General features: G+C 36.5%; 2 protein-coding genes across 2 annotated transcripts; one reads left to right on the top strand and one right to left on the bottom strand.

Moving 5' to 3' along the window:
• Nucleotides 1–166: 166 nt before the first annotated feature.
• On the bottom strand, nucleotides 167–3,045 carry LOC146452648 (meiotic nuclear division protein 1 homolog). Its single transcript, XM_085097344.1, has 6 exons — nucleotides 2,885–3,045; nucleotides 2,729–2,794; nucleotides 2,388–2,445; nucleotides 2,184–2,299; nucleotides 1,345–1,452; nucleotides 167–887 (listed from the first exon to the last, which is right to left on the bottom strand). Exons 1-6 carry the CDS (start codon nucleotides 2,885–2,887, stop codon nucleotides 621–623), a joined length of 618 nt encoding a protein of 205 aa, XP_084953470.1. The 5' UTR covers nucleotides 2,888–3,045; the 3' UTR covers nucleotides 167–620.
• Nucleotides 3,046–3,288: 243 nt separating this feature from the next.
• LOC146452647 (amyloid protein-binding protein 2-like) lies at nucleotides 3,289–14,374 on the top strand. Its single transcript, XM_085097680.1, has 17 exons — nucleotides 3,289–3,450; nucleotides 3,556–3,644; nucleotides 4,501–4,664; nucleotides 5,600–5,720; nucleotides 6,180–6,348; nucleotides 6,799–6,855; nucleotides 6,959–6,991; nucleotides 7,131–7,198; nucleotides 7,565–7,670; nucleotides 8,723–8,847; nucleotides 9,419–9,504; nucleotides 10,076–10,181; nucleotides 10,666–10,750; nucleotides 10,831–10,890; nucleotides 10,980–11,085; nucleotides 11,506–11,583; nucleotides 12,157–14,374. The coding sequence occupies exons 1-17, from the start codon at nucleotides 3,322–3,324 to the stop codon at nucleotides 12,309–12,311; spliced, it is 1,737 nt and encodes a 578-aa protein (XP_084953806.1). The 5' UTR covers nucleotides 3,289–3,321; the 3' UTR covers nucleotides 12,312–14,374.
• Nucleotides 14,375–14,565: the final 191 nt, after the last annotated feature.

Below are 14,565 nucleotides of genomic sequence, written 5' to 3'. Positions count from 1 at the left end.
AACAACAACTGTAGCAAGCTAAGATATAATAATTATTATTAATAAATCATCTCCAGGCTTGTTCCACTTGGTAACTTTACAAAGAAACAGAAGATCGATGCAACCATCTTGTTCTGGAAACAAACTTGCTCCTAGCCATGGGTTTCATCCAAAAATGAAGCAGAAACCAACCAAACAAATTGAAGTTTAATCAAAGGCTACATATAATAATTCAGATAAATCTGAGCAAAACAAAACTCAACCTAAACTGCACTTTAGGTTGGTTTAACCTGCTACAAGGCCTTATTTTAGTGGCACTCTTAAGTCCTCTTATTCAGCTACTTGCCAAGACGTTTCATTTCAAATTTCCTGTGGAAATGGTATACCAAGTGAAATGAAAGTAGAGCCTGATTGCATGTTAAGGTTCGTTATGTCCTGGCTGAGCCCTTCAGTCATGTGCTATTTTATAGCACATGATTTAAAAGTTCCATCCTTTGGATGACATGAAAAATATCACAGGTTGTTGTAATGATAAAATTTACACTCTGAGCTGTATCGATACAAGTTACCAAGACAGCCAAGTGTATTGAAACAAACATCTTGATACGAGCTTCATGATACATACAGTTTTGTCTCTCCGTTTACTCCATGTAATCAAAGTCCTCTGGAATTCCAAAGTTCTTGTCAATCATTTTTTCTTCCAGTCCAAACTTCCTTACACACCATGACTTAATGGTAAACACATTGTCGGTCCAGCGATTAGCGCCTTCTTTTGCCATGCCTGTCTCTTTCTGCATGTTTGCTAGCACTTCCGGATCGCATTCTCTGTATCGCTCAAGGTCTTTTTCCAGTTCTTTACATAGTTTTTCTTTTTGTGCCAACTCTTTAAGAATGGCATCTCTGTCATCCTATCATTACAGTTAAATTATTAATAATTATAGGAATTGTTGGAGTGGAGTAAAAACAAATTAGCAGATAGCTTTGGCTATAGATGGTCAGGATAGATATGGATTGCCATTTCAAAAAGTAAGCTACTGGGCCATGTTTTGTTGAGATATTTGCTTGGCTTAGAAAATCGGTAAAAACTACCTTAAACCTACAAATATCCCAGTGTGAACAATAAGGTATTTTGTCAAAACCTGCAAAATTTCTCCCTGATGTAGCCCCCTTTCTTTTTGGAATTCTCCCTACACATAGCATCTTTTGGGTTCTCGTTGTAAACTTTGCCAATTTCATTGTTGCTCTTGATGGAATCGTGACTTTTAATCATAGCCATCAAATCAAATGTGTAAAAAAGCAGGATCTACACAAAACAATGGAACTGGCTGTTAGTGTAAATTATGCTCACTGATCAGTGCTACTCACAGACTGTTCTCTTCCACTGTTAGCCTGCTTCAGTTGTTTTGTTGTGGAGGCAATTTTCTTCTCACATTCACTGATTTGCTCAGTAAGTTGTTGAATCTTTTGCTGTCTCTGAGGATTAAATAAATTGGTATGTATATAGAACATTCAAAAGTATGGGCATAGAGTTTCATACAGTCTTTCCGTACTTTTCAAGAAGGTACCAGAAGGCTTGCCATCCCAACAACTGAGACCTTCCTACTGATCTTTACATACAAAGAAACAGCCATTGCTGCACTTTTCAAGAACATGCAAACCCTGAACTTCAATACTCAACCAAAAGCTGATTCTTGAAGTTTGGTTTTTCACTGCCATCAGTTGTGATACCAAACTTCTTGAAAAACAGAGATGCTTAGCTCATTTGTACATGGTGATTGGAAGATTTCAATCCATCTTGTTGGGTTCTGTATTTTATGGCCTTTGGTTGTTGCTATAATAATGATTGATGGTGAAAAAAATCTCAAATCATTAGGTTTCAAAGTTTAGAGATAGGGTAGCAATGAAAGCTGTAGTAAGTGCAGTGCTACATCAACAATATTTATTTGTACTCTTGCCTTGTGTGAAGTTCATTGCAAAACATTTAGAAAATAATAGAATTAGAGTACTGGCTACCTGGAATAACCATAGGGGCTAGCAGAGACAGGCAGCCAGTTGACATTAGCATTACATGAAAATAAATTACAGGTCAGCAAGATTACAGACTTCAGGATTTGGTGTATTTCCAGCAGCATCACATGCTTAGTAAAGTGGTCTGACGTGCTCTTACAATGAGGATGATGACGACTCAGACTAACTGTACTTACCGTATGCATTGCCTTGCTTGGGTAAGCCCAGAAATAAATGGAAGTACCAATTTTATCAGTGTCCACAAGATTGTCATCAACCAAGCTTTGTAAAACGTCCTTGACAGACATGGATGCTGATTAAGAAATAAATAAACATCATCATTTTCATGTTAGATAACACAACATGGCGTTCAGTAGCGTTTTACTGTAATTTCCACTTACTAATTCCTTTTTCCTTTGGAGCAATTTTTTCCAGTTCCTTCAGGAGGAAGAAGTCTTTCTGTTGAAACAAATATAAGAAGAGGCAACACAAATTTTTGTCCTTTATAAAATTTAACAATCTTAACACAAGCTGTAGTTAAAATGTCAAGCCTAGACGCCTGGGAATAATAATATTATCGGGAATAGATAGTTTCTGGGTGAACAAGACTCAATTCGTTAACATCATTCTAGCTGAGCATCATTGTCGATGTAAGGTCATTTGGTGAACAATTATACAGAGAAAAAAGTCTAATTAAAGTGCAAAAGTACTCAAGTTTCTTTATCAATACCAGCACTCTTACCTTTTCAAAGAAAAGTTCCAAAAGACGAGTTCTTTTCTCTTCCAAACTTAGTCCACGCTTCTTCGACTGAAAAAGAACAACATTGGTCGCAATTTGACGAGCGAAAGTTTTCCAAATTATGTATTTGAATACCTCAAACGTAAAACCTTTACTTACCATTTCTGCAGAAAAGCCAAAGATGCTTTAAAACGACGAAATTTCTCGAGAGCACGAAAGAAAATGTACAAAATCACCAGATCATGACAATTTGTAGCAGTACTGAGAAATATGGCGGACACTTGTTTGATGCTGTTTGATTTTGGCGCCAATCTGTAAACCGGAAGTTACTGAGCTCTCGCGCCTCGCGTTAATTTCGTGCGCTTATGTCAGCTGTTTTGGAAAACGTTTTGAAATTTTCAAAAGTTATTAATAAGCTTTACTAATGAGCTTTAGTAACGTATAAGCTGGTGCTTTAATGTTCTTGAACTAAAGTAAGTTTAAAAACTAACGAGAGAACTTATTTATGAAACAATGAAGTTGAGAACTTCAGTTCCGGTGGAGCGGCAAGTTCTCATGGGAAGCAGTGGAGGTGACGACACGGATCGGATGTAAACATGGCGGCGGACTGTAGGGTAGAAAGTTTATACAATTTGGCAGCTTTCACGACTGTAAGAAACTGCGATTTATTTAAATCTGAGTTCCGCTCACTCCCAAATTCTGTTCAATGTGATATTTACAGAACGGTAGGTATTAATTTCCTTTTTTACTTTAATTTCCAAGGTTTAAGCAACATGAAAACAATAACACAATTTTCGTTTTGACACTACTTTCGGCTTGGTATTATTCAGCTTCACGACAGAGGGAAGACAGAAGTCTTGGTGGGGGAACTGAGTGACCTAGATGTTGTCTCGAAAGCGTTAAGAGCTGGAGATATAAGGTGAACCCTTTAACTGCATACAATTGTCTTTTGTGTGGTGAGGACATCTGTTAAATTTCATTCCATTTGCGTCACGTAAGGACTGAGCAAACGGTGAACTTGAGACTCATAATGGAACAGACTCTCTCAGATTTATGACCCATTTATGTGATCAGTGTTTCTTGAAAGTTCATGTTTATCGAGAATGCTCTCATCATTTAATGAAATTCCACACTTCCTCGTGACTAAAATTATCATGAGCCCAATATAAACAGACAGCTAAAAAAACAAGCTCTAAAAATTAATTAAAATTACATTTCTGTCATTTGATAATGAAGTCTTTAATATGCCACACTACGATTTCATTTCATTATTTGTTAGAGGTATACAATCTGGGAGTGTATGTCAAGGAGCAGATTTTCAACAGAACTCTTTTAAGACTGACGTTTTAAAATTAATATTTTGTGTTTTTTGAACACTATACAGTGCATCAGTTTTCCCAGGCTTTACACTTATTTTATCATGACCTCTTTGCATGCATAGAGCCAAATGATCATCCCTCATTTGCTTCAGATATTTGATACTTACAGCTCAGAAATGGATCTTTTGTTTTCTGTGTACAAAATCAAAGCAGGTGAAAGCTTCGGGTACAGAAAATATGTTCTGATTTACATTTACAGAGGTAGATAGATAGGTTATCAACTTATAACTTACAGCTCTTGGGGTGGTTGATTTACATTGTCATAGAGGCTAGACAATAAAATGATAAGAGAATGTTAAAGGGACCCCAAAATTAACGGCCAAATTCGGAAATTGTGGTTTTTATTTTTTAACACGAGCACATCTCAAGTCTTCCTTTTCCTGTTAAACATTCCAGGGTTAAACTATTTGCAGTATTCCAAGGACTACGGGAAGAAGGGTTTGATCTCTCGGCAGTCCTAGCTACTGAGTTTCTGAAGAGATGTCATGAGGTTTCACTCACAGAAGAAAAGGCAGGACGACATGTCATTCAGAAACTCTTGAAAACAGGAATGTCCTTGGGTAAGATTTTGGGAAGTTTGTGGTAACTTAATAAATACCAGGCCGTAAGTGGCCCTATAATTTGTAATTTGGGCACAGTGCAGCACTTCGTGTCTGTTGTTATGAAACAATGCTAGTTTATACCATATTGTTACTACCTATTTACAGGAGATGTTTATCTGGTTGACTACACACTGGAGTACTAGTGATGTGAAACAAAAGTCAGAAATAAGTGTGATAGGGTACATTCAGATAGACCCCTATTCAGACACTTGGTGAATGGATCTGATCTATCATAAAATTTTAAATTTATGCCCTGGGCTCATTCAAAGAACTTTGTGCTAACCTTAAAGATTGGTTGGGTTTTACAGTAAGAGGCAGCTTGAAAACCCTCTAGCTTAGAGCTCAACCCTTTAAGCCCCAACAGTGATCAGCATCCAATTTCTCCTTGCAATATCACTGCTTAATTAAACATTCAAGTTAGGAGAATAAAGGGAATGATCACTAAAGTACATGCATTGATTGATAAACAAATTCTCTCAACTAGTCCTATGGTATATTAACTATGTAAAGAATGGTAGGGAGAATATACATGTGATATCAGGATTAAAGGTTTTTAAGACACCTCATTATTGGAAGGATTTTAGTGCCTGGAATTTGAGGGCCTTATTCGTTTTGGTGTTTTTGGAGGGGGGGGGGGGGGGGGGGTTGGAGAGAGCAGTGCCGGGGGCAGGGCTTATTTTCAAAATTTTGCAGTAGAATGACAGATGACAGTTACCTATGACAAAGCTGTAGCTGTCCAGTTTGGACAAAGTTATGCGCAACAGAGATAAAGGACAGTTTCAATTGGTTCCAGAAAGTAAAGTGCCTGATTCAATGAACATCAGTTAGCCTCTGTAACTCAGCCTTTTCTTGTTGAATTTCTTGAATGACAGTGATTGCTTTGCTGTTTTCAGGTGGGTTTTTATCAGAGGCTGGATGGTATGCAGATGCTGAAAAAGTGCTGGTCAACAGTTACAAATTTTGCAACACCAGAGATCCGGAGGACTGCAGAATAGCAACTAAATTCCTTACTAGGTACTAGAGATTTCTGACTGTCCTTAGTCATAATAATAATAATTTATTACTTATTCGGCGCAAATATCTATATGAATATATTCAAATGCGCCTTACAAGTTACATTTAAATAATAATAAAATAATAAAACTAATAAAATAAAACTATCCAATCCACATCTAATATATAAGCTAAAAATTACACACTGTCAGGTAAAAAATGTAAAATTCTAAAAAATAACAAGCATACGCTTTCCTAAAAAAAATGAGTTTTTACTAAGGACTTAAAAACGTCCATTGTCTTAGCATTTCTAATGTCATTTGGGAGACCGTTCCACAGTCCCAGAGACACAACTTGAAATGCTCTGTCTCCCAATGTCTTCTAGTCATAAGATTATCATCATAATACTGTGATCATCAGATGTCAACATTCACATCTCTTTAGTTTTCCATATGACACTGATTTCACCTTTTGTAACAGGTTACTTCACCTTAGAACAGCAAATTGTCAATTTAACGCAGCAAAAGAAACTTTCAGAGAAGCAATGGAGATTGCGAGCAAGCTGGGAAGCAAACACGAGGAAATCAGTATGGCAGTTCTCTTTGGAGAAAAATGTGGTCTGCTGTTTGCCCTGAGTGATTATGAGGAGGTGAGTTTCATTTTGGGTGATGGCAAGCAAATTAAACAACATTTGAACTTAAAAAGAAAACCTGAAAAAAGTTAAAATAAACTTTTAAAAACCTCTCAAATCATAGTCATGTGACAAACACATCCAGGTGACATGACTAACCCTAGATCATATTATTATAAATTTACCACGAAAAAAATTTCCTTAAACATGCTGCCTTGACTTTTTGGCGATTGCTGTTTTTGTCAGTACAGTGAATGTGGAGTTAATTAAACCTCTCTTATCTTATGTGCTATTTCCAACATCTTTCCATTTGGGAGTCTAGTCATTATATTAGTTTCCTCCGCTCTGAATGGGCTTCTACTTCAGGGAGGTCTCTTAGGTGAGGAAATACAGTATTAGCATTATTGTTTAATAAGTTATTTTTTTTGTTGTTGTTTTTTGTATTAATATCTCAATAAATCTTTGTAGGGTTATTTATGCAGCATGAAGGCTCTACAGAAAATTGGCCCTGGGTTACCCATGAAAGTAAGTAACCTTAACAATGAAAAAAAAAAAAAAAAAAAAAAAGAATTATGAGCACAACCTTTCTTGTCACTTGTTTAATTGAACTTTATATTTCATATTGCAGGCGGTAGTAGATATCCTTAGGAATGCATCCAAGGTATGAAAGCTAACCAATTGCATTGTTTGCTTGTATAACTGATGATATATCTTTTAAACAGACGTGCATCTACCAAGGCTCTGAAATAGTCTTAAACCAATTTAACAATAATTGTATGTATTGAATATTTATTTTTCAGGCCTGTGTAGTGAAAAGAAAATTCAAAAAAGCTGAACTTCTTATAAAACAAGCCATGTTCTTAGCCAAGTAAGAGAATCAATGTTGTTATCATTATTGTCATTATCATTTATCATCATCACCATCATCATCATCGTCGTCGTCAGTATCATAAACACCACTATCGTCATCATCATCATTTAAGTGACATCATCATCATCATCACCATCATTCTTGTTATCAATTCCTTATTATTGTTCATTGTCATTGTGAGTGAACTTTGAGCAATGCTTTTTTCTTGTTTGGTTTCCATTTGGTTTTGTGATTAATACACCAAACTCCCTTCCTTCCTCATCTTAAAGTTACTAAATAAAACTTTGGAGAGGAGTATGCCCATTTGGAGGGAACATACATGTTTGTTTTGATGACGAAGTATTTATCTGTTTTGTTTTGCAGGCAGCACTTTGGATGTGATCACCCAAAGTATGCTGACACTCTGATTGACTATGGATACTATCTTCTCAATGTAGATGCTATTAAACTCTCTGTAAAAGTCTATAAAGTAAGTGCTGGATAACACCGAGTTCAATTTCCAGGAGTGTTAAAAAACCTTAGCTCTCCTCTCTATATCAGTGTTGAAGTAGTTACCTCATCAAACTTTCAACCAGAGTAATAATATTAGAGTATTCATAATTATTATTATCATGGGGTTCATGTTTCAAAGAAAGTTGGTCTCTACACTGTTATGTTGTTTCCTTAGACTAGAAAATCTTCCCTTCACATTGTTTCTCTGGTTGTTCAAAAGCCAGTTAATGCTAATCCACGATTGAAAGTTAACCCAGATTTTCAACCTGCTCGTTAAAAATGTTTTTAAAATCTAATTTTAAACTAATGGTAAAAAGTCACTGTCAAAACTAAGGGGTAAATATCTTTTGGAAAAATCTTTATTGTTTGGACGTTAAACTCAAATCAAAGTTCTCATTAATAGAGAATTAGCTTTGAACTTTGAACAACTGGGTCCAGATGTATTTGGGTGGGTGTGTGGTGCACTTCTTGAAACCCTTACCCTATTTCAGACCACGTAAATCCTCCAAATCATCATGTTAACCTGCTACTGTCAAGTATACAAGAAGCTAAATTGGTCAGAAGACCAACAGAGCCTTTGGCGCTGTACATACCTAAATAGCTTGTATTGGGAATTCCCCCCCCCCCCCCCCTCCAACAGGGGAGAGTATAAAATGTATGTGAATATTCTTCTTCTTCTTCTTCTTTCAGCTTTATTGGACAATTAATTAATTAATTAATAAACAAAAAACTATAAATATGAGAGAAAGAAATATGAAAAGAAAGACCAAAAGGGTTAGTGCGAACGGGATATGGTCTATGCGAGGCGCAACCCCAACCTAAGAAAAATCAAGTAAAAATTACAAATGAGAACACTAACAAAAAACACGAAGATTACGAACGGTGGCACGCGCAGTCACGGGAGAGGAACCAGGTGCAAGGCATGTCTGTGTCAAAGGTGGTATCTAATAAGGTAAAATAGGTGGCATGTAGAAAATATTGGAGCTTAGAGGGTTAATGGTAAGCAAATGTTGTTTTGTTTACTTTTAGGAAGCATTTCATACTAGGCTTTATGTATTTGGATACAACAACTTACATGTAGCCACAGCACATGAAGATCTTGGCTATGCCCTGTATGTCAATGAGTACAGCACAGGAAACTTTGATGAAGCCAGGTAACACATATCCACCTTTTCTTTAAGTTCTCTTTTCACATGAAAAAAAAAAAAGAAAAAAATCAATTGGGAGCTCTTAGAGCCTGGCTAACTCTCCATTTTAGACATCTTCTATGAAAGAGATTTTCTTGTTATAATTTTTGTTCTGACTAATAAATAATAATTATTATTAAAGGGTGGGTTTTGGTTGAAATTTTAACCCTAATATAACAGTGAAATATGATAAACCACTGAGCTTTTGGACAAAAGAGTGCAAGAAGATCCATCTTCCAATGGCCTTAATAGTAATCAGCAGTCCCTAGCTAAAAAACTCCCCTTCAGTTTTACACATGGATCTTCCTTTTATACCATCAAGACTTAGTTATATGAGCGTGCTATAACAAATTATCATTTCCACTGTTAATGTGTTTGAGATAAACAATTTGTAATATAACTGTTTCATGTTCTTGCAATTTATTTGCAAATTATAAGCACTAGTTGGCTCATGCATATAATATTATTTACAGTACCCTAAAGTGACCCATCATACAAATCATGATGTAAGGGAAGTTTTGTGATATTTTTTATGCAGGTATCATGCCGAGAGGGCCATTAGTATCATAACCAAGCTCTTTCCTGAAGATCATCTTCTGCTTGCTTCTTCCAAAAGAGTAAAAGGTAAAGACTTCACGGCACACTCTGTATTCTCCTACTATTACAAACTAGTTTCCTCAAACCATTCACTTCTAGCAACAGAAATCTGTGATAGTTATGTTTTTTTTTTTTTTTCAAGTGAAGAGCTCCATTGTGGATGCAGTGTAATAATTCATAAACTACTAAGAGTTGCATCATTATCGCTGCCGTCATCATCATCATAATTATTGTCGTCGTCGTCATCATCATCATCATTATTATCATCATCAGTGTATGCCATGTCTTTCATTGAGAAGAATAGGGCTGTTGATTCTCTTTTCCCAAGTTTCCCATGTTTTTTTTGTTTTGTTTTGTTTTTTGTCAGGATTATGCCTTCCTTCTGTTCCTACACCCTAAAGATGTCATGTTCTCTTCTCTCATAGTTGCTGTAGTACAGTAGTTTAGTATCGGCATTCTTGAAATCCTATTTTCTCAAGTAAATTTTTGTTTCTCTTGATAGTCTGGAAATAGTGAATTTTGCTATGTACAAGTTTTGATCTTCCCGTGAATGTCAGTAGAGTGACTTACCGACTTAGTTTTCCTTCATTTCTTTCAGCACTGATTCTAGAAGAAATAGCAATAGATAGCCAAATCAGACAAAAAGAAGTTGAAATTTTAAAAGAAGCAGAAGAGCTTCACATGGCATCACTTGACTTGGCTAGGTAAGGTGAAGTATGTCTTAATGCAAGTGGTGTGCAGGAACCCACTTGTTCTAATAAGTACTTGTAATATTATTGGGATCCTGGAGGAAATCTACAACAGCAGCTGAGGCATCCCATCTAGCGGAGAACGAGGATGACTAGGGACTTCACGTTAAATATTTAACTGTGGCTTCTTTCAAACGCTATTCTAAACCTCATTAATTATTCATGAAGAGAAAACATTTAGGAAATTTTATCACCACCGTGAAGGAAGTTTGGAAATATTATCTTAATTATCACAAAAGTTGGTGAACTTTTGCTTCGATTTTCTCCAAGAATTATTAATGGTTTGAGAAGCTATATCAAACACTCAAAAAATATATATCCTATTTCCAAACACCTCGAAGTTGTTATTTTTTAACCTACTTCTCGGTGTTTGGAAATTGAATGGGACACTCTTCCTCGTCACTTTTAAACCTCATGCAGTATGATTTCTTTTTATTAGGAAATCATTTGGTGAAAACAATGTCCAAACAGCTAAACACTATGGAAATTTAGGTCGCCTTTATCAGTCCATGAGAAGATACGAGGTAAGCCATACGATTTACATTGTACTACAATAGCATGAGATGAGAATTGAGTGAATGATTGTTCTTTTTGTGTTACGCAGGAAGCAGAAGCTATGCACAAAAAAGCAATTGAAATCAAAGAAAAAATACTAGGAAGCGAGGTATGCTCAGTGAAGTTAGATGTTTGTCAATGTTAGTTTTTGGTGATGATAAAATAAACAGTAACTTTATTGCGGTTTTAATCTTGTAGGACTATGAAGTGGCGTTATCGCTGGGTCATTTGGCGTCACTCTACAATTATGACATGGAACAATATGACAGGGCCGAACAGCTCTACCTAAGGTCTATCGCAATAGGTTAGTCTTCAAACAAACGAACAACTTTTAAAAAGGCAGACCACAAGTTTTTGGAGCACTTTGTCAAAATCAAGCTAGTCTGTAGTTAACGTTGTTAGCTAGCGATAGAAAAGTTTGAGTCAGATAACGGAAGTACTCAAGCGAGCGATTTGAGCATTGTGGAAGTGAGTAGATTTGTAAAAAGAGCATGAATTTTAATTTCACGAGATAGCATTTTAATACCAAACATCGTTTGGTATTAAACAACAGTTTAAAAAGTTTTCTCTCGGCTTCAAAACGCTTTGGGATAAAGCGTTTTCACGCCTCTATGGTAAAGGAAATTGAAACTTCAAATATCTTAAAAAGAAAGCGTCTGATTGATTGGGAATATTGATTGGCAGTTGGTTCTCTGGAACATCACAGTCTTCTTTATTCCTATAGGTAGGAAACTGTTTGGAGATGGCTACAGTGGCCTGGAGTACGACTATAGAGGACTTATTAATCTATATGATTCGCAAGGTATGGTGTTTTCTCGAACTCTTTTGGTCTCGGGTAAAATCTTCACAAATCCAAATATTGCTCCTATCCTTAACCAGTCTAGAGGGAAAATCAAATAAAACCGTCACTTGTGACTTTTTAGTTACCAGCGAGCTTTAGCAACGACGACGGCAACGGCAGCGAAAACGTCACTATTAAAATGAATTCGCGTTTTTTTCAAACGTCGTCGAGATTATTCCAACTCGCTTTAAATTTCGAATGGAGGTGAAATTTCCTGAAGTTGAATTCTTGGAGACCGGACCCTAGTTTAGAAAGAGAAAGAAAAATTCGTCGTCGTGAGTTTACGTCCTCCATAAAATGTCCCATTAGGAAATTTCACGTCCTAGTCGTGCGGTGACGGCAAAGAAATGTACCAAAAAGTGTAATGCACGTGCAGAGTTGTTGTTTTGATTATTAAACTTATTGCTTTATTAACGCCGTGTTCGTCGCCGTCGTCATTGCTTAAGCTCCCAATCATTGGTGAAGGCAGACGACCCGCTCAAGTTGATAAGAACCTTCACTGTTTTAAATGAATTTAATTGCTTTTTTCCCAAGGTAATTACGACCGTATGGAAACTTACCATCAAACTCTCATGGACTGGAAAGATCTACGAGAGAGGGCCAGCACAACAGAGTCTGCGCATGACAAGACGCCAGACCCTTGGCCGACGGGAAAGTTTATACAACATTTCCTTAGCCAGCCAGATTAACAACAAATTATGAGCTCATTCATTGAAGACAATTCTGGTCTTATTTGTTCCGGTTTCGAGACAACATAGTACGAGGAAACTTGTTCCCAAAAAGATTCTGTAACGGAATAGGAGAATGACTTGGGAACTAAAGTTAATTTACACACCTGTGTCTCCGGGTTTCCCGCCGAAAATTCTCCAAAGAATGCTATTTTGCTTGCTTCTAAGTAAACTGTGGCCCTTTCGTATAGTTTTAACGCTCAAAAAGTGATGTTGTACGGAACAATTTTTAACGCAACAAAGACATTATCATGTTACATGCCGCGCAGACAATTTTTAACGAAGCAATCTGTTGCGGAAACACATTGCAAGTTTTTTCTGTCTTTACTTTCAACGCATTGCCGTAACAAAATGTTGAATTCCGCGCGCTGTGTTGCGTTGAATGTTGTCCGTGTAACAGTTGCTCTACTTGCGAAAGCGGAATATACAACGGTAGATTGCTTGGTCTCCCGCGAACTGCCGGAGTCGAACGATCGAGCGAGGTAATTATTTTAGTATAAACTGTTATGACAGATTTGTCAGAATTGGAGTGTAGGTATAGAGCGGTTTTCAATCGAGTGTCGTAAAACCAAAACTAAACTAACTCACAACAAGTGCAAACAGCGCAATGAACCAATCAGAATTCAAAGCAAATTCATGTAACCGGCGCCAAGCGCGGGAAAACGCGCGCGAGCGAGGCACAATTAGTTTTGGTTTAACATCTTATTGGTCGAGAAAGTGGCGCGAGTTTTATCAACCAATCACAGAGCGTAGTAATGCAAAGCCAAAGCAAAACCGCAATTACTTTCGACACTCAATTGAAAACCGCTCTAACCGGTTAAATACCGGCTAATGTCTGTGAGATAGCCACTGTTCAGTCACTTGGCTATCAATTCTAATGATCGGCATCTCCTTTTCCAACTCTCCCCATTTCAGAACAGTCCCAAATCAATGCGCCTTAGTCTAAATTCCTACTGGGAATGAAAGTTATCAAAATATTTTTTACATTTAACCTTCAACACGAGGAATAGATTTTCTAGCTAAGAATTAACAATGAGGAGATTCTATTTGCCTGTTTACTTCGAATCTTCAGTTGCAAACAAGCTTGCTACAAAATGCGATGTTTTGGCTATTTTTGGTAACTTTTTTGTGTGCTTGAATTTCCGATTCTTTTTATGTAGCATTCAGGATTCGTTGCTAAGAGTATCCTGTGGTTAAATTCATGCTTAGAGTGTTTATGCCAGAAATTATATCTATAGATTGAATAAGTTATAACTTTATTAGTGTCTTTTCGGGTTAACTTAATTGTATATAAATGGGTACATATGTAACTACAGGGGAATTTTTTTGCGAAGAACTCTCACTGAATTATCAAATGTAAATGTTAACCAATTGATTTAATTTTACTTGTGTTCAAAGACCCTTTAAAAGCGCACGCATTTCCTCGCAAAAGAACTTAGTATTTAAAATTTTATATTTTCCCAACAATTTACATGTTTAGAGGTAGGTCTTTTATTGAACGGAGTTCGAAGTTTATAGACTGCGTCGTCACTCGAACGCGGTGCGCATGGTGTCATGGGACAGTTGTAGGCGCAGCCTTCCCATCAAGTCCCGCGCGCTCTTTTCCTGCGCTTTCTACGAAATGTCTTGGCGCCTGGGGACGAGACAGGACATTAGGTACACGTTGTCAAACTCAAAGAAAAATACTTATTTTTGTTGAGCTCAGATGAATTGTGGGCACCTTCATGCCTGAAAAGGAGTTTTAAAAGCAACTGAAAGAAAAGTACAAAATGGTGTTCACTGTATCGGACGGTGAAAGAGAATAAATATCTTGCATTATTTTCTTCAAGAAATTATTATGTATTCTAAGAAACTTTGTTATTCCTACTATATAATTATTGAAATACTTTGAGATTATTGATCCCTGTAAAATTTGACTGGTTGCATTATTTGGGGAATTTTGTCAGAAATGTAATTCAGTTCTTGTAAAATAGCGAGGCTATAAAATATTATAGCAAATACTAAATAAATAATATAAGACACCTGTTTGTCGGTTTATCTCTTTTATTAGCTTAATCTCGAGTTAAAATTCCAAGTTGAACGCTACGGTCAAATATACAAAACAGCGAGAAAACGAAAGTTTCGCTCTGCAATTCAACCACGCCTCCTTTTCGGAAATGGCAAATTCGACAGAAAAGAAAGTAAAAACTATAGTGTAATGGACAATATTTTATCA

This window comes from Pavona decussata, unplaced genomic scaffold (assembly GCF_977016875.1).
Source record: "Pavona decussata unplaced genomic scaffold, jaPavDecu1.1 SCAFFOLD_366, whole genome shotgun sequence".
In the NCBI taxonomy this organism is placed as follows: domain Eukaryota; kingdom Metazoa; phylum Cnidaria; class Anthozoa; order Scleractinia; family Agariciidae; genus Pavona; species Pavona decussata.
This window is presented reverse-complemented; position numbering and strand designations above follow the sequence as displayed.